This window comes from Grosmannia clavigera (assembly GCF_000143105.1).
Source record: "Grosmannia clavigera kw1407 unplaced genomic scaffold GCSC_156, whole genome shotgun sequence".
Classification (NCBI taxonomy): Eukaryota; Fungi; Ascomycota; class Sordariomycetes; order Ophiostomatales; family Ophiostomataceae; genus Leptographium; species Leptographium clavigerum.
Window position 1 is genome coordinate 863,568 of NW_014040784.1, and position 16,517 is coordinate 880,084.

Genomic DNA, 16,517 nt, shown 5'->3' on the forward strand with positions numbered 1-16,517 from the left:
TTCTCAAAGAGACGCATGCGGCCGGGACAGAGGGCAGAATTTTCCGGCCTCTGCCAAGACACATCATGAGAACGCCATGGCGAGACGAGATAATCTGAAAGCGCCCATTGCGTCATGACTTGTTAGCGAGGTGCAGTGCTTTCATTGAGGCCGGTGGAGTTTCTTTGGTTCAGTGTTGACATTGTGCCAGAGTACTATTTCCTAATACGGAAGGATAATAGCAAGTCCGTCGACAGGACCGGATTCGGCAGTGCGTCACAACAAAGAAATATTGCGAATCAAAAAAGCAGGTGCGAAACATATAATAACGAGGACAACAAAGAATGTTTTGAAATAAATGTGTATCTCCCCATAGCAAATCTAATCAGCTCATGCAGCCTTTTCCCAAACAGCTCGCAATATATATACTACAGATGTTTTCTCGTACTGAGATCCTTAAGCAGCATTTAGCCATGTGGTATATGGCGCTCTATCCGTTCATTTCTTGTTGCTTCCGGACTTGGCGGCCTGCGCCTTTTCATAAATCCAGTCGTTGAGCCCTTTCCGGTTCCTGGTGATGGTTAGCGAAAACGAGTGAAAGAAGAAGGGGGAGATGCAGGGAGACGGCAAGGAATGCCTTTCACGTTGGTAGAGTCCCTTACCTTGCAATTTCGACGGCATAGAACTGCATTCTCGGAACTGGCGATGTTGGTTAGCACGCGGAACATAAGCACCGTGTTGGGAATCAGTGGCTCGTGCACTTTCTTTGAAAGTACCACACGATTTCGAATGCCATCACTCACCAAAGATGGTTGTGTCCTGGTCGTATTCCCACTTCGGGTTTGACCGGAGCATGGTGCCAAAGTTGTAGTCGTCCACCTTCTTTTCGTAGGCCATCATGAACTTCCGCCACCGTTCCTTGCCTTCCTTGCTCTTCATGTTGTCCTCGTCGACCGTCTCGGATGGGTCAAAATCAGGAAAATCCTTTGCCAGGTGCTCATGAATGTCGTCGTCCATCTTGGTCAAGCGCAGCGTCGAGCCGCGGACACGTTCCAGGATGGCCCAGTATGTCTCCATGTGTTGGACAGCTGGGCTGGTCAGCAGGGAGGTTCACCAATTTGCATAGACTGTCGCTTGCACTTACCCTTGACAGCAAACTGCTTCTCGATCTAGAACGTCTGGTCAGTCTCTGCTGCGGACCAAAGCAAAGGAAGCGGGGCTCATGCGCACTTACATCCTCGAAGTTGTCAGCATTTTCGGCATCGAAGTTTGATGGTATTTTTTGTGCCATGGTTTTTTATTCTTCTTTCGTCTTCGGTGTGCCTTCTGTGCACACGATTTGGTTTCTTGGTCTGTTGGCTACCAGGCTTTCTCGTCGTGAAAAAATTGCCATCATAAGCAGCTTAGAGCTCTCTGGGGTAGATGCGCATTTTTAAGGCTATCGCGGGGCACTTTAGTGGCGACAGACGTGGTCCCGTGACTCGTCCCGACTGTTCTTTGATTGGCTGGAGGCATCTAGAAGAAGCTCACTGTTTCTGTAAGTGACCAGAACCAGCTCTGCCGCGATGCGAATTTGATCAATCGCTTTTCCTCCTCACGAGTCTACCACTCATCTTATCACGCTCAAATTCGACTATTGAGAATCAGCTCTGGTTAAGCCCTTCTATCTCAATTCATTTCTTGGCGCTGTTATTTTCTATTTCTAACAGATGAGAAAGTGACAGTCTTTATGAGTACAAATCTCAGCCTGTCTCAGCCCAATAACTTATTGAGTCCACATATCTGGGCGACAGACAAAAAGAACCTTGAAGGGTAAGACACTTGCTAGAGGCGTCTCCCAGCCTCTGAAAGCACCACTCAACATCCTCGGAGAAAATTAGAGCACTTGCTGCAGGCCTGTCTTGTTTCACCGCAGCTTTTCTCCACTCGTGTTTATCTGAGGCACTGGATAGTATTGACGCCCCTCCGGGACACGAAGTGACACAGCAGCCCGTTTAATGTATCCAAAACAGCAATAATAATGTCTGCAGAGCACAATCTTGCTAGAGCATAAGGGGAACCGACCTGGACCAGATTGTGCTACCTCTGATGTGTGCCTGCAGGAATATGGTATCAGAAGGTATCTCTTCCGTGGCCCCTTCCGGTTGCCCTTGGGAATTGGGTCGGTCAAGGCCCATAAAATCGGTCAGGCACGGGCTGATGAGAAGATGCAGGGAGAACAATGGCTTTTTTCTTTTTTCTTTTCGACCATCTCTTGACCGGTCTTGCCTCCGCTGGTTACATCTTCAAGACGCCTTCGCACGCAGAGGAACATGTCTTTCTCTGATCGTGCTTTTACCAGCAGCTTCCAATCAGTATGTGTCCTGAACGGGTTTATTCTCAGGCTCGATGCTGACATCAGTCTCAGTGCCATCCCCAAGAGCCGTCTTGACGAAGTCGCCGGGCGAGACGAGAGAGCGTCGCCCGACCCTCAAACTATCGACCATACTGGAAAAGAAGCCAGAATTCGATGAGCCATTCATGGCCATTAAGCCTCCGCCATGGGATCGCATCCATGACATTGGATTTTACAGACAATGCGGCGGTCCGGAAAATGTGCGAGACACGCCGTCACGAGTGGATACATTTGCTCGTTCGATCGACCTACTGCACGCACGGTCTGGCCATCGATACAAGCCGACGAAGGGGAAGCTGCCAGATGGCGGGAGCATGTTCAGTCCAAGCCGCCTGTTCCAGCTACCTTTGGCTGTCCGCCTCCAGATCTACCGCCACATCATCGGGACTGTTGGCGCAAACAGCGGCTCTCGGCCGATCCGCTTGAATGCCATGGTGCACAACCGGCTGGCCTGGCCAGAGGATGCTTTCGACTCGCTTTCCGACGTTCTCGCGCCTCTCCGAGACATTCTTATCGCGTCTTCAGCCCTGCGCATCGAGCTGCTGGCCGCCCTCTTCCTCGAACGATCCGTCCACGTGACCTTCTCGCCGTACGTGCGACCAGCGACCTCCCCACTAGCCGTCACCTTTACCAACCAGTATGGATGTCTGATGCAGCGAATAACGCTCGAGCTGGACTGCACGCGGCTTGGTTATGGCATGGATGCAGCGGCCGCTGGGCTCGCGCCGGGTATGCTGCACATGGACAGTCTCGTGCATGGCTTTGTGGCCGGCCAGACAGCACGAGCCGGTTACAGTACGATGGAAAGTCTGGTGGTTCTGTGTCGCCGATTCCATGGCAACCGACCGTCGATCGAGGACCAGACAGCTGTGCCCTACACCGGCCCAGAGTACGAGCAGGTGGCCCAGCAGCTGGCGGGACTGTGTGGCCTCGTGGATTCGGCACGCATCGTCGGCTTCTCGGCAGCGTTCTCGAACGCTTTAGCTCGACGTCTCCATGGCGAAATGTCTGTCTCACCTACGGAACAGCGACAGCTTGGCTACATTTGGTGCCGCACACCGTCGGATGCCTACAAACTCCTGCCAGGACACCGAGCTTATCTGGACTATGGACCGGGCGTCGGCGTGCGTCTCAGCCCCCGGATATCCCTACCACCATCACCTCCGTCGTCTGTGACTTCGCCGTCGATATTGACATCGGTTCTCCCGTTTCGCCCTGCCGCCGACGTCGACATGTCGCCGGCCTCCAGCCGCCCACCATCTCCCGCTTTGTCGACGCCCAGTAAGCGAACCAGCTTTGTCGTGTCTCTTCTGGACAGGGGCCTCTTGGAAGGAAAGCTGTCAGCCAATAGCACATCCGGAGGATCAAAAAGTGTCATCGTGGCAAAGCCAAGAAAGCTGCGGAAGAGGAGGCCAACAAGCGCAGTCTGATCCTACATATGCACATATGTGGTATATGCATAAAAAAGGGCAACGCTACACTTATTACACCAGCTTCTCCTCATCTCCACAGCATCTTACCACTTCTCCTGCCTAAACAACGCAATCATGACGATCCCGTCTTCCCAGGCGCCTTCTCCTGGCTGGAGCAGACTCGACTCGTATCCGAAAGTGCCATGGGGGAGGCAGGTTCTGTATGCCTCTGCCGCATACGCCATTTATGGCCTCAACATTCTGGCCCACCACATCCAGATAATCTGGTACAAGGTTGGGCCGGCCAGGAAAGGCCCAGATGAAGTTCGGTCATATCCGTGCCGGCCGTCACTGTCTGTACGGTACGTATCTGTTTTTCGGGCGACGAACGCCAGTGTGAAGAGGCTCTGACTGCGTTCAGTGTCTTCTTCCCGTCTAAACATGTGTCGGCCTCGGCGAAACTGCCGACCCTGTTCACTATTCATGGCGGTGGTTTTGTTATCGGAAACCCAGAGGACTCGGATGTGTGGAACTATGACTTTGCACACCGCCATTCGATGCTGGTGGTGGCCCTGGACTATCGCAAAGCGCCCGTGTGGCCGTTTCCATGTGCCATCCACGACGTCGAGGCGCTCGCCTTGGCCGTGCTGACTGATACGTCGCTGCCAATAGACGCATCGCGGGTGGCAATGCTAGGCTGGTCGGCCGGCGGCAATCTTGCACTTGCGGTGGCATCTCTGCCTAGCATGAAGGGCAGCATCGATAATGCCAGTCGCCCACGCATTCACGCTGTGGTTCCCATATATCCCGTGATCGACTTCAGTGTCCCTAGAGCGTCCAAACTGCGAGCGCGCCAGTACAAACCGTTACCAGGTATGCGTGGCCACAGGACGGACTTGCTGCGCCCAATGGCACCCGTGTTCGACTGGGCCTATATACGCGGCGTAAAGGACGTGTCCGGGATACTGCGGAATTCGCTTCTGAGCCCCGCCTACTTGTCGCGCGAGGAGCTGCCGCCGTTTGTTTTCTTCATCGCCTGCGAGCTGGATATGCTCTCCATGGAGTCCCTACGCAAGGTGAGCCAGCTTGCCGGCCGGCCACAGCCCGACGACGATGCCGTGGTCGGCTGCGGCGAAATTGGCAAGCCAGATGAACTGATCCTGAATGATGAGCGGTTTTCGTTTGAGACTCGAACGGAGAGCAGCAGCTACCGGTGGCTCCTCGTCCCTGACTCCACACATGGGTTCGACCAGGCCTTCGCAAACTCCACAGATGCGCTGCAGAAATTGGAGCTGAGCCAGGCTGTCATTGCGGAATGGCTGCTTTCTGGCCCGTTTGCCGAGAAGTAGGCGGATTTGAAGGGTGGCTGGTGTTCCTATCTTGGTCGCGATGTGTGTAGATCTTCGGTTCAAACTTTACGATATATGCACTTGATTATCAACTAGGTATGTCACAATTATATCCACGAGGTGTAAACGTAAATGAGTAACAGACGGCAATTCACCATACCCCCATCTTTACTGGGAGAACAGACATGCAATGCGTGATCGCACTATACAATCGCGCAAGAGGTGTGTGAGCTTATCGCCGTCTTTCATCGCTCTAACAAACATGATAGACGACAGTATGTCCATGATTCGTCGACTGGATGGAGACTACACTTTGCGAGATGTGCCAAGCTCCAACTATCGCAGTCTGATCGTCCTCTGGGATGAAAGACGTGACTTATCTTTTCTTCACCAGTTGGCGACTCCCTGCGTAGACATTTACTAGGCAACGCTACTTTTCTGAATATTCTTGACAGGTCTTTCGATAGACAGGGTGACTTTTATGCGTGATATCAATCTTCGTTCCGACTAAATTGGCAGTGGATTGTGGCTGTCTTTATTTTATTTGGGCTTTTGCCTGTTCTATTCTTCTTCTACAATTCGACGGTGAATTCTGTAGTAATATACTAGCTCACTTAGAACAAGGAGAAATTATTTCTATCTTGAGCATAAAAGCTTTGTGATGATGATGGCGATGTTCTGCCAGTCAGCCGTGATGTCATGTGATTACCCACGTGATGTCCGGCTCGGCAGCACATTTCTCCCCTTTCGACAGCGCGGCTCCACAGCCGATTTGGCGCCCGGGTTTTTCTTCCAGCCTGTGGTAGTCTCGCTTCAGACGACGGGTGAACCTGACCGCGGCGATACAGACTCTCTCCGCTGAGGACCCTACACACCTTTCCTCCGTTTTCTCAACCCCCCCCCGCCTACTATACAATGACTGGCCGTGGTGGAGGCGGCGGGCGCCGCGTGTTGCTGCCGCCAATGTGAGTTTTTTTGGCTTCTCCGCCGTTTCGCCCTTGCTGTCGTGTGAAAGCCGCGTTTGACTGACCGGTGGCGATGCAGCAACATGATCTTCAAGCTTCTGCAGTCTGTATGTCTGGTCGCCACCCCCTCCATTCCTCTCGGTCGCCTCTTTTTTCTTGATCGAACCCTGCTAACAGCTCCCTCTAGCACGCGACTGTAAGCGTGTGGCTGTACGAGCAGCTGTCCTTTCGGATCGAGGGCAAGATTCGGGTAGGTCATGACGCGTGTTTCTCTCCGGCTCCCCGCCGCTGCAGCCTGGTCCCAAGTGCTGACACAGAACAGGGCTTTGACGAGTTTCTGAACCTCGTGCTGGACGACGCGGTGGTGGTTGGCCAAATCACAAAGACGCAAGAGGAAGAGACGCGGAAACCGCTCGGTACGTTGCTGCCGGTGAAGCTGCTATCCCAACTCTCACACCCGCGCGCCTGCATTCCGTGCTGACATCGAAACAGGCCGCATCTTGCTGAAGGGCGACAACATCTCGCTCATCCAGGGCGTTTCTTCGTAGACTTGTCCTCGGAAGAGCACAGCGCCGATACCGCACGCCTCTACGCAGGTTGTTCCAGGGCGGATGCAAAAGACGGTTGGGCCGTTGTGGTGGCCCATGGCCTGCGTGGGTACGTCACGAAGTGGCCCCTGAACGGGCGAGGCCGGCATACGGCTGTACAGGGCCGTGTCGCATCACAAAACAGGCCTAGAATTTTGGGGCACAAAGGTCCTTCTGGACACTGTCAGTGCGTGTCTTTTGAGATAAGCTCTGCAAAGAAAAAGCGTCCTGCATCTACTTTCGAACACAAGAAATAGAGAGAAACACATTATACCCATGCCAGCAGAGCTTGCTTTCAATCATTCGAATTAACGAGCCAATCTGCCGCCCACAAAGCCGAAGACAAGCGACTTCGTTGCGGTATCTCTTGCACTCCCAGTGTATAGAGTCCCATTTTGTCCAATCCATAATACATAGAGTGCTCCGGCCCATATTACCGCCGTAAAACTTCCAGGAAAACCGGCGCCTACCCAACAGGACCACCATTCGCGAGATGAGCTCGTCATCTCTTTGCGGGGAGTGTGACTTCCAGACAGGACAGTACCTGCTTCGAGTTAGTATAGAAACGCAAAGCCGGGACCGTTGGAAGCGAGAATCTCGTACCTCTTCGCCGATAATGCCCTGATTCCGCAGATAATGGCCAACGCCACGAAGGAGCTCGACCTGCTCCTTGGGCGTCAGGCCAGTGATGGCCAGCTCCAGGACCCTACCGACGCTGGCCTTGTGCGTGGCAATAAAGGAGTGGTAGTATAGGTAGGCAAAGAAGCCCATGATGAATTGGCAGTCCATGCGGTCGGTCATACCGCCGTGGCCGGGGATGGAGTGACCAAAGTCCTTGATCTTGAACGTGCGCTTCAGGCCAGAGGCGAAGAAGCCACCAAACGGCGCAATCAGGGAGGCAAAGGTGGCCAGGATGGCCGAGTGGAAGTGGATGGGCGCAAAGGTGACGCTGGCCAGGTAGTAGCTGTCGGGCAGGAAGAAGAAATGCGGGAGGGTGTAGGTGTGGGGAAGGAAGACGGGGTTGATGTCGCACTCAAGGCCGGTGAAGAAGCTTGCGCCCAGATCCTGGAGCCGGTCAGCAAAGCGAGACACATACAAGACAGAAGCAACAAGGGAGCACGAACGTTGACGGGGCAGATAAAATATTTGCTCTTAGTAAGGATGGTGGTCAGGATGAAGGAGGAGAAAACAGTCATGATCCAGGCGCCGAGGAAGCCCTCGACGGTCTTCTTGGGCGAAAGCTTGATCAGCTGGGTGCGGCCAAAGGTGATGCCGCAGACGTAGGCAAAGATATCGTTGGTGATGACGAGCGAGGCGGGCAGGAAGAACCAGATCATGCCCTCGAAGATGTTGTTCATGACAAAATGGGCCTGGACGACGATGAGGTAGAGAGCCATGTGGGTCCAGGCAAAGTTTGTGAACTGGAACTTGTAGTGGCCGGCCTGGAGGGACATGACAAAGAAGACGAAGCCTGTGAGGACCCGGCCGGTCAGCCGAGAGGTCAGAGGGGACACGGGATCGGGGGGCGGGCCTACCGATGACATAGAGGACAAAGCTAATGAAGCGATGGTGGGTTGCCAGGGGCAGCAGGACCTTGTCGACCAGGACAATGTGCTTGAAGTAGTAGATGACGCTCTCGCCGTAGAGAAAGTACATGGTGGTGGCCAGCCAGTACCAGTTGAGGCTCTTGGTCGAGTGCAGCTGGCGAGCTCGGCTGGGGACATTGGCAATGGCGATGACTTCGGAGAAGGAGACGACCTGGACGCCGGTGACGATGATGACCATGTAGATGTGGCCCATGAAGAGAGCGGCGAAGAAGCCGCCGATCATGACAAAGGTCCAGAAGGTGCGGGTGATGAAGTTCTGCTTCTTCTTCTCGTACTCGGCCGCCTGTTCCTGTGCGGCAGTCGGTTTCTGTTCGCGAGCCAGCAGGGCCATTGTCAGCATCACATCTGTTCTTGTTCCTTGTTCTAACGGGGGGGCCGACAGGGCACAACGGCCGCTCCGTCAAGCAGGATCGCGCACCTCCACGATGCCGCCAGCGGAAGCGCCGTTCTTGGACTTGGGCGACGAGCCGTCGTCTTCACTGACGTCGCTGAAGCTGGAGCGGCGCTCGGCATGGCCGTTTGCGCGGTTCGGAAACCGGACTCCTCTGCGAGGTTTCGCCATTGTGTTGGATCAGTGGGCGAAAAGAGAGCGAGCGGGAGCGAAGGCGGCAAGGCGTACGGAAAAGGAGTAAGGAGTAAGGAGTGAGGTGGCGAGAAGAGAAGGTAGAATAACGGCGCCGAAAGATGAGGCTATGAATCAGGTACGTTTTTTTTTCTTCGTCGGGGTTGGAGGGGGGCTGTCGGAAAATCGGTTGGTATTATAGCGCGTTAGCGGGTCTGGATGGAGATGAAGTCGGGGGGGCAGACAGCAGACGCAGACAGCCGGGGAACTGCGATAGGGCGTCTGTAGTGCTGACGGTGGCCGGTTTCGTCATGAGAACCCGACGAAGAAATCCGCTTACTCCGTCCTTATTACCGGTTCTGACAGCTGCTGCGCTAGCAGGCTGGACACGCTATAGGATACGTATGCTCCCTACAATTTGCTGAACCGCAATCCAGCACTTTGCTATGTCTCTGCAGCCTGCTGCTGCTGCGGTTTGCCTCGCCCCTCTACGGAGTGTCATGCGAACCAGACTCATGCTCGCAGCTTGCTGATAGCGGTTCGGATGTGCCGGCTAGCTGGCTAGCTGGCTGGCTGGCTGGCTGGCTGACCCGAACCATACGGCTCTCTGCTGGAAAGCTGGCTTTTTCACATGCCAAGAACCGTCAAATTGGACAGCGCTACTATCAAGGCTGAGTCAGCGGGGTCGACGCGGCCGAACGCCGAGACCCCGATTGGCCTGCCCCTCGACCAGCGCGTTGCGGGGCTGCAAACGCGCGCCTGCGAGAGAGTAGCGTGTTCTGAGCCGTTTCTGAGGCCAGAAAAAGAAGACATACAAAAAAGGCGGAATCGTACACAGCACGACGCCTAGCAAAGCGGACATCAAGGCTGAGCAAGCCATCGTCAGCCACATCTTTGCAATGCCTCCACCCGTATCACGCCTGCCGTATATGCCATCTCGTCGTCGCCAATCGCAATGGACGACTTCTCGGACGACGGCTTCGACGAGCTGAACGTGGCCCTGCTGCAGGAGCTTGAGAATAACGCGCTCGAGTCTCTGCAGTCCCAGCGGCCGCGCCAGCCGAATGCCGGCCCCGGCGGCCTCTTTCGCTCACAGCGACTGCCTGGTGGGGCCGAGGTGATTGAGATCGACGACGACGTCGACCAGGCCGATGCAGAGATGCTCCGCGAGCTGGCCCACGTGGCCCATGTGCCAGCCCAGCATTCGCGGTCCAGCCGCCTGGCCGTGGCAGCGGCACCGCCACCCCTGCCGCTGCCAGCCTACTCCCAGCATAGCATCGCCAACATGCCGCTGCCGGCTGCCAGCAGGCAGCCGCCACTGCAGCCGCAGATGCAGACACAGGCACGGACACGACCAGTCCACCCGGTCGTTCCAGCAGGCGGACGAGGGCCGGGGAGGACCATCACAGTAGCGAGGAGGCCATCGGTCGCGGCCGGATTGATGGCCCCGGCTGATTGTGCAACCATTTCGGATCTGCAGACGCGCGTCCGCCTGTTGGAGACGGACCTGTACACTGCCAACGGCAAGGCATCCGTGATCCAGACACTCTACAACAAGGCGCAGGCCGAGCACGAGGCCGAGATCGCCCGCATCCGGAAGCAGAAAGACGACGAGCTGGCAGAGCAGCGTCAGCGGGCCGAGGTTGCCGTGGCTGCCCACCGGACGGCCGCGACCGAGCTCGAGTTCGCCAGACAAGACCTGAAGGAAGAGGTGGAGAAGAGCAGAAAGGGTCGCCGCAGCGAACGTGTCGGCGATGGGGCGCCCACCACGCCGCGCAAGGATAGGTCAGCCCGGTCCAACTGGGACGTGGCCGACGGATTCGACGACGTGGAGCTGCTGCCGAGTCCGAGCAAAGGTGCTGGCCGCAGACTGAAGGATGTCAGCGGCGGGGCCACCATTCCGGCCCTGGAACGCACGCCGACAAAGGGAAAACGCCGCCGGCCGGTGGCAGACAGCCCGACCGGTAAGCCGTTGGAACTGGTCGCAGTCGCTACAGACGACGCGGCTGGCACCACCAGAGATCCACCACTACCAGCACAGCCTGTTGTGCCGCCCGAAAAGCCCCCGCTTCTGGTGAGTATCTGGCCCACAGAACCGGCTACCTGCGGCTCTGCTGACATTGGCTGCCGGCTCCCAGTTCCTCCAGGAAGTCTTGGGCCACCAGAGCCACCCCGACGAGCCTTCGACGATCGAGCTGTTTGCTCAGTACAGCTTCCCGTCCAATCGGAGCCAGTCGCTGGCCTTCTTGATGCTGCAGCGGATCCCGAAGCTCGAGGGAACCCAGGGCACAACGCGTCTGATGCTCGACTTCTGTCAGCTGGTCTTGGGCATCTGGTCCCAGTGTCTTCGCGAAGAATACTACTCGCCTGTCCGGGCCCTGGTGTCGCTCTTGACCTACATCCTGACGGAAAACCCGACCGATCTGGCATCCCACATCCTGCACTCGCTGTTGCCCCTGGCCCAGGAAACCAGCTATCTCGTCGCCGGTCCGGCTTTCAACTGTCCCGGCGGCAGCCTCGCCGACCATCCCGACTATGCCGTGCGCCAGCTTGCCGCCGAGATCGACACTGGTGCCATCATGTCGCTCCTGCGCCTGGCTGCGCTTGGCTGCCTGACCCCATCCACAGCCGACGAGCCGGCACAGCGGCCTTCCCAGCCAGCCACTCAGTATGCTTACCCGGATCTGGCTGCCTCGGCACAGACGCTCTTCTGGAGCTTGATCTCGTTTGAGTTTGTCCTGCTCATGCTGTCGTCCAAGCAGCCGCCCGACGCCTTTCTCGGCATGCTCTCGCTGCTGCGCACGTCGGCCCTGCCAGACTCCATCGGCCCCATCACCAACGATCCGAGCAGGGATGCCGGCGTCGTCGCGTCCATGGTGATCGACCGCATCACCCACCACATTGACGACCCTCCCAGATGGGCGACGCCCTGCAAGTACACCGAATGGGATGTGCGCCTGTCGGCATTGGGCGTGCTCGACTGTTTTGCCCAGAGCTCTTTCGGCAGGCTGAGCCTGGCCGCCAGCAACTGCGCCTTTCCGCGTCTGGTGGCCGTCTTCTTCTCGGCCTATGGGGAGCTTCGCGACAGAGACCTGCTTCGTGAGCCGCTGCATCTTGCCGCTGACGATCTGTCCTTGCCGGACGATCGGCTGAGGGCCTATGGCATCGGCGGCTTCGACCTGGCGCAGACTCTCGGCCGGCCCATCTCCGACACCACGGACAGCAGCGTCGAGCAACCAGGCTCCAGCTGCGATGTTGACCGCAATTTTGTTCCGCTGGTGCTGGCCTACGTCTCTGCCGTCGTCGACCTGCTGCACAGCATCGTGACCGACCCGTACACTGCGGCCGTCGCCAACATCCCGACCAAACTGGCCGAGACTCGGGGCGGAGCCCAGAGCATGTATCTGCTCATCATGGCGAGAATGGGCTTCCGCATTGATCCTGTCTTTTCTGTCGGGCTGCGCGACGAGACGCGCCAGCTTGCACTCGAGCTTTTCAATCTGGCAGCCACGCCAGAAGAACAGAAAGACTACTACGAGTGGGCAGAACAATCGTGCAATTTCTGGCACGACGGCACAGCCGATCCCTTCTCCGAGGCTGCTGATGCAGACTGTATGGTCCCGTGAGGACTCAAGGTGGAGAAGAGGCATCTCGAACGACAAGCCGAGACGGGAAGTGACGTCACCCAGATCAAGTTATGGAGAAGTCGATACACCCCACAGCAAAGACGACCTACATGATCTCACGATGCAGTTCAAATACCGACAAGTTTATCATTTCTATCCTTTCTAAATTATAAGATTCCAGAAACTAGATCTAGTAACAGACGGAAAAGTACAGCGAGACAAAAATCTAAGCAGCCACGGGAACCCAGGAAATGCAATGCCAAACAAATATATACGTGGCCGAAATGGGTAATTGTGAGATGCCAGGCTTTGCCTAACAGCAGGTAACCAGAAGGACAGATAGTGTCGTCACTAGCATGTCCCAGCCAAAGGAGTGGCCGTTCCAAGACCGACTGGCGGCAGATGAAGATGTACTGGTGGGCGACACACCCGTGGCTTCCTCGCCCAGATACCAAGCACCAATGTCTGTCAACTTTCCGCCAGCGCTAAGCATGGCAGCGTTGGGGCCCACATTGGAGGCGGAGGCACGGAAGGCGCCAAAGTAGGAGTAGCGCTCGATGTAGGCCAATCGGTCGAGGTATTCAGCTGAGGTGTTGTAAAAAGATTGGGAGGATGCCAGGTCCTGATTGTCCAAGTTGTATTCGGTGATCCAAAGGGAAGCATTCGGGAAGCTGTCAAGATTAGCATTGGGACGAGCAGGAGGAAAGACGGGAAAAGCAACGGAGATTCCGTACGCGGCAGCATATGTTCCAATGTGGCTGGCAAGGCCCTCAAAGTTGCCGTACCAGTGCAGCGGGATGAAGTCGTAGGTGCAATTGGCCGTCTTGTCGGAGGTGCTGATGAGCTCGCTGCAGTTGGCAAGCATCTGGTTGAGCCACGGGATGGCTTCGGTGCCACCGGTACAAGCCGGCAGGCCAACCTTGACGCCTTGTTTCTGCAGCGGAATGATGTTGGACACCCAGACCTTGGCGGCCACGGTGGGATCGACGTTGCTGCCCCCGTTTTGGGTGGAGCCATCGGGCTCATTGAAGGCCAGGACATGGGAGATGTTGGTGCCACCGGAAATCAGACTCTTGACAGCATCGAGAAAGGTCGTGTCGCTGGTGTCCGAGGGAGCGCCCCAGAGCATGGGGACAAACTCAAAGGCATCCTGGGTCACATTCGAGAAGGCCGGCGACGGCGAGTAGCCGTAGTTGTAGTACCAGGTCAGATCCGACGGCGACAGGGCCCATATGTAGTTGTCCTGTGGGTGTGAGGCATTGGGGGTAAAGACGAGGCCACGCTTGGCCGAAGAGGTGGCGGTAGCACTGGAGAAAAGGCCATACAAAGCAGGCAAAGCAGAGAGAGTGAAGATGGAGGAGCGCATCGTGAACTGAGAATGGATCGAGCCAGAACGGTCGCGAGAGTCGGTGGTGATCAATCGAATTGACTGGGATGAAAACCGGGCGCGATCGAATGCGTTATCCGTGTCGGCAGCTCGTGGCGCTGGTGCGGCTGAAGTGCGTCAAAAGCTCGTATCCGCGTACATACGGGTGTTGACGGCCGGCAGAACGAGTCTCAGGACAGGCGAGACACGGCGCCCAGGACGTGGTGAGATGCAGTGACAGCGAGAGTGTCCGCAGGAAAAGAAGATGAAGATACGGAGGAAGAAAAAAAGAACGGAATGCGACAGCTAAGAAGAGGTCGGACATCCTGGAAGCGCAGCGCTGATGGAGTGAAGGAAGCGACTACGTGGGACCAGGACGTTGCCTCTGTCCTTTTGTTGCAAGGACCTGAAGCTAGCCCAGCATCAATCCGCACAGATCCGCACGAATCCGCACCTGTTGGCCGTGGATGGCCAAAGCATCGGGGAATACGGAGTACGAAGAGTATTGATTGAGCGACGCTACCGGGAACCCCACTCTCGGCTTGACGTTGGTCCAAGGCCTCGAACAGGCAGAGGTGGTGCAAAGGACCGCAGTGATGTGCTGTGTGGAGACATGGCCGGTGCGTCCATCTCGCGATGCATTCTGGAAGTCGTTGTTTTTATCTTGGGCCTCTCGTCAAGCCAGAGCTGTCGGCCGTTGTGTTCTCCATAGTCTCCAAAGGGGAACTGCTCTCCTCGCATCGTTCCTGCCGCTACGGGCGAGGTCTGCGGGGAAGGCACGAGCGGGGAAACCACTGCCGATCACTAATACTGCTGGCAATCGATCCGCCACAACTCAAGCCTCGGCAACGGCTGCGTGTGGCAGCTGCCACTGCAGCTACAGGAAGTAGAAAAGTAGCGCCTGCGCCTCTGCCACACTCTGCTGCTTCCATCTTTCCCGCAAGAACGTCTCTGTCAGACTTTTCCCAATCACCGCACATCAGCCCCCGTTCACCATGGCCGAACGTCTCGGTTCTATCCTCAAGCACCTGTCGCCAGGTGGCAATGCTGTTTCCACCTTGTTCGTCTCGCCCTGATCCTCCCGATCCTTTCCTCTCAATTTTCCTGCTGACACTTCCAGAACATCCAAACACCCCGACGACATTGTCATCACGCTTGCCATCCGCACACCGCTCACCAAAGCTCGCAAGGGCGGCTTCAAGGACTCGTCGCTCGAATACATTGTTTATGCATTGCTCAAAGAAGTTAGGGAGCGTAGCAAGATTGACCCCGGCCTGGTCGAGGATGTCTGCTTGGGCAACGTAAGCGGTGCTCTGCTACAGCTGGCCGTCGTCTGCTGACTTTGTCCCCGACAGGTGTCCGATGGGAAGGCAGCATACAAGCTGCGTACCGCCTCGCTGGCAGCGGGCTTCCCCAACACATCCAGCGCCTCAACGGTGAACCGGTTCTGCTCGTCCGGCCTCAAGGCTACGGCCGACATTGCAAACGCAATCAGCGCGGGCAACATCGAGATCGGCGTGGCCATCGGGGCTGAGTCCATGTCGGCCGGGGGAGATGCGGTGGACCAGCCGTTCGACGAGCTGGTGACGGGCAAGAACCAGGAGGCTGCTGATTGCGTGCAGCCCATGGGCTGGACCAGCGAAAACGTCAGCCGCGACTTTGGCATCCCGCGCGAGGAGATGGACCGGTACGCCACCGAGAGCTTCCGTCGCGCCGAGGAGGCACAAAAGGCCGGACTCTTCGACGACGAGATCGTGCCCATCAAGACACATGTCAAGGATGCCGATGGGGTCTGGCAAGAGGTCACGCTGACCCGTGATGAGGGCATCCGGCCCGGCACCACGTTCGAGGGACTGTCCAAGGTCCGCGCGGCCTTTCCGCAATGGGGCCCGACCACGACTGGCGGCAATGCCAGCCAGGTGACAGACGGAGGTGCGTAAAGACAAATTGAGTGGCAGTGCATGTGCATCCGAGATGCTGACAAATCAGCCGCGGCTGTGCTCCTCATGAAGCGCTCGACAGCTGTTCGCCTGGGCCAGCCCATTCTGGCAAAGTACGTGGGCAGCACGACAGCCGGTGTACCGCCACGGATCATGGGTGTTGGCCCGACGGCGGCCATCCCGAAGCTGCTCGCCCAGCACGGCCTGACCCTGGCAGATATCGACGTCGTCGAGGTGAACGAGGCATTTGCCAGCATGGCCGTCTACACTCGTGACAAGCTCAGCCTCGACTGGGCCAAGATGAACCCGCGGGGCGGTGCCATTGCGCTTGGCCACCCGCTGGGCGCCACAGGAGCGCGCCAGATTGTCACGGGCCTCAGCGAGCTGCGGCGACAAGACAAGAAGGTCCTGCTGACCAGCATGTGCATCGGCACGGGCATGGGCATGGCCGGACTGTTTGTCAACGAGCAATAGGGATGGAGGAACATATAACAATATGTACTTTATGCCATCTCTTGGGCGGCAGATCGAACCAGTGTGCAGCATCTTGCATATATATACAAACAAACCCCTTTCTGGTCTGACTGTCAGCTGGTTGCATATGCAGGTCGCAGCCTGCAGCTGTCATCATTGCAAGGCTGGCGGCATTCAAAACTTCATGTGCAGGGGCCCAGTCCCGTTGAAGTTCTTGCAACAACAGTGTCCTCTGTGCGAGCAATGTACACCTTT

General features: G+C 56.7%; 7 protein-coding genes across 7 annotated transcripts; 4 read left to right on the forward strand and 3 right to left on the reverse strand.

Annotated features, from left to right (window-relative positions):
* Positions 1-477: 477 nt before the first annotated feature.
* CMQ_2194 (duf757 domain containing protein) lies at positions 478-1,270 on the reverse strand (the record flags this gene model as incomplete). The annotated part of the gene is made up of 5 exons (XM_014316152.1): positions 478-550; positions 642-678; positions 783-1,067; positions 1,124-1,148; positions 1,214-1,270. 5 exons carry the CDS (start codon positions 1,268-1,270, stop codon positions 478-480), a joined length of 477 nt encoding a protein of 158 aa, XP_014171627.1.
* A 1,097-nt stretch (positions 1,271-2,367) lies between these two features.
* Positions 2,368-5,135, forward strand: CMQ_2390 (alpha beta hydrolase fold protein; the record flags this gene model as incomplete). The annotated part of the gene is made up of 3 exons (XM_014316348.1): positions 2,368-3,655; positions 3,887-4,148; positions 4,208-5,135. 3 exons carry the CDS (start codon positions 2,368-2,370, stop codon positions 5,133-5,135), a joined length of 2,478 nt encoding a protein of 825 aa, XP_014171823.1.
* A 915-nt stretch (positions 5,136-6,050) lies between these two features.
* On the forward strand, positions 6,051-6,648 carry CMQ_2079 (small nuclear ribonucleoprotein; the record flags this gene model as incomplete). The annotated part of the gene is made up of 5 exons (XM_014316037.1): positions 6,051-6,100; positions 6,180-6,207; positions 6,288-6,350; positions 6,423-6,516; positions 6,593-6,648. 5 exons carry the CDS (start codon positions 6,051-6,053, stop codon positions 6,646-6,648), a joined length of 291 nt encoding a protein of 96 aa, XP_014171512.1.
* A 541-nt stretch (positions 6,649-7,189) lies between these two features.
* On the reverse strand, positions 7,190-8,856 carry CMQ_2143 (phosphatidate cytidylyltransferase; the record flags this gene model as incomplete). The annotated part of the gene is made up of 5 exons (XM_014316101.1): positions 7,190-7,231; positions 7,291-7,752; positions 7,812-8,158; positions 8,223-8,601; positions 8,713-8,856. The coding sequence occupies 5 exons, from the start codon at positions 8,854-8,856 to the stop codon at positions 7,190-7,192; spliced, it is 1,374 nt and encodes a 457-aa protein (XP_014171576.1).
* A 955-nt stretch (positions 8,857-9,811) lies between these two features.
* On the forward strand, positions 9,812-12,482 carry CMQ_2192 (DNA repair protein; the record flags this gene model as incomplete). Its single annotated transcript, XM_014316150.1, has 2 exons — positions 9,812-10,930; positions 10,995-12,482. 2 exons carry the CDS (start codon positions 9,812-9,814, stop codon positions 12,480-12,482), a joined length of 2,607 nt encoding a protein of 868 aa, XP_014171625.1.
* A 313-nt stretch (positions 12,483-12,795) lies between these two features.
* CMQ_2396 (uncharacterized protein) lies at positions 12,796-13,848 on the reverse strand (the record flags this gene model as incomplete). The annotated part of the gene is made up of 1 exon (XM_014316354.1): positions 12,796-13,848. The coding sequence occupies one exon, from the start codon at positions 13,846-13,848 to the stop codon at positions 12,796-12,798; it is 1,053 nt and encodes a 350-aa protein (XP_014171829.1).
* A 995-nt stretch (positions 13,849-14,843) lies between these two features.
* CMQ_2282 (3-ketoacyl-ketothiolase) lies at positions 14,844-16,262 on the forward strand (the record flags this gene model as incomplete). The annotated part of the gene is made up of 4 exons (XM_014316240.1): positions 14,844-14,908; positions 14,969-15,149; positions 15,204-15,780; positions 15,838-16,262. The coding sequence occupies 4 exons, from the start codon at positions 14,844-14,846 to the stop codon at positions 16,260-16,262; spliced, it is 1,248 nt and encodes a 415-aa protein (XP_014171715.1).
* Between the last annotated feature and the right edge of the window lie 255 nt (positions 16,263-16,517).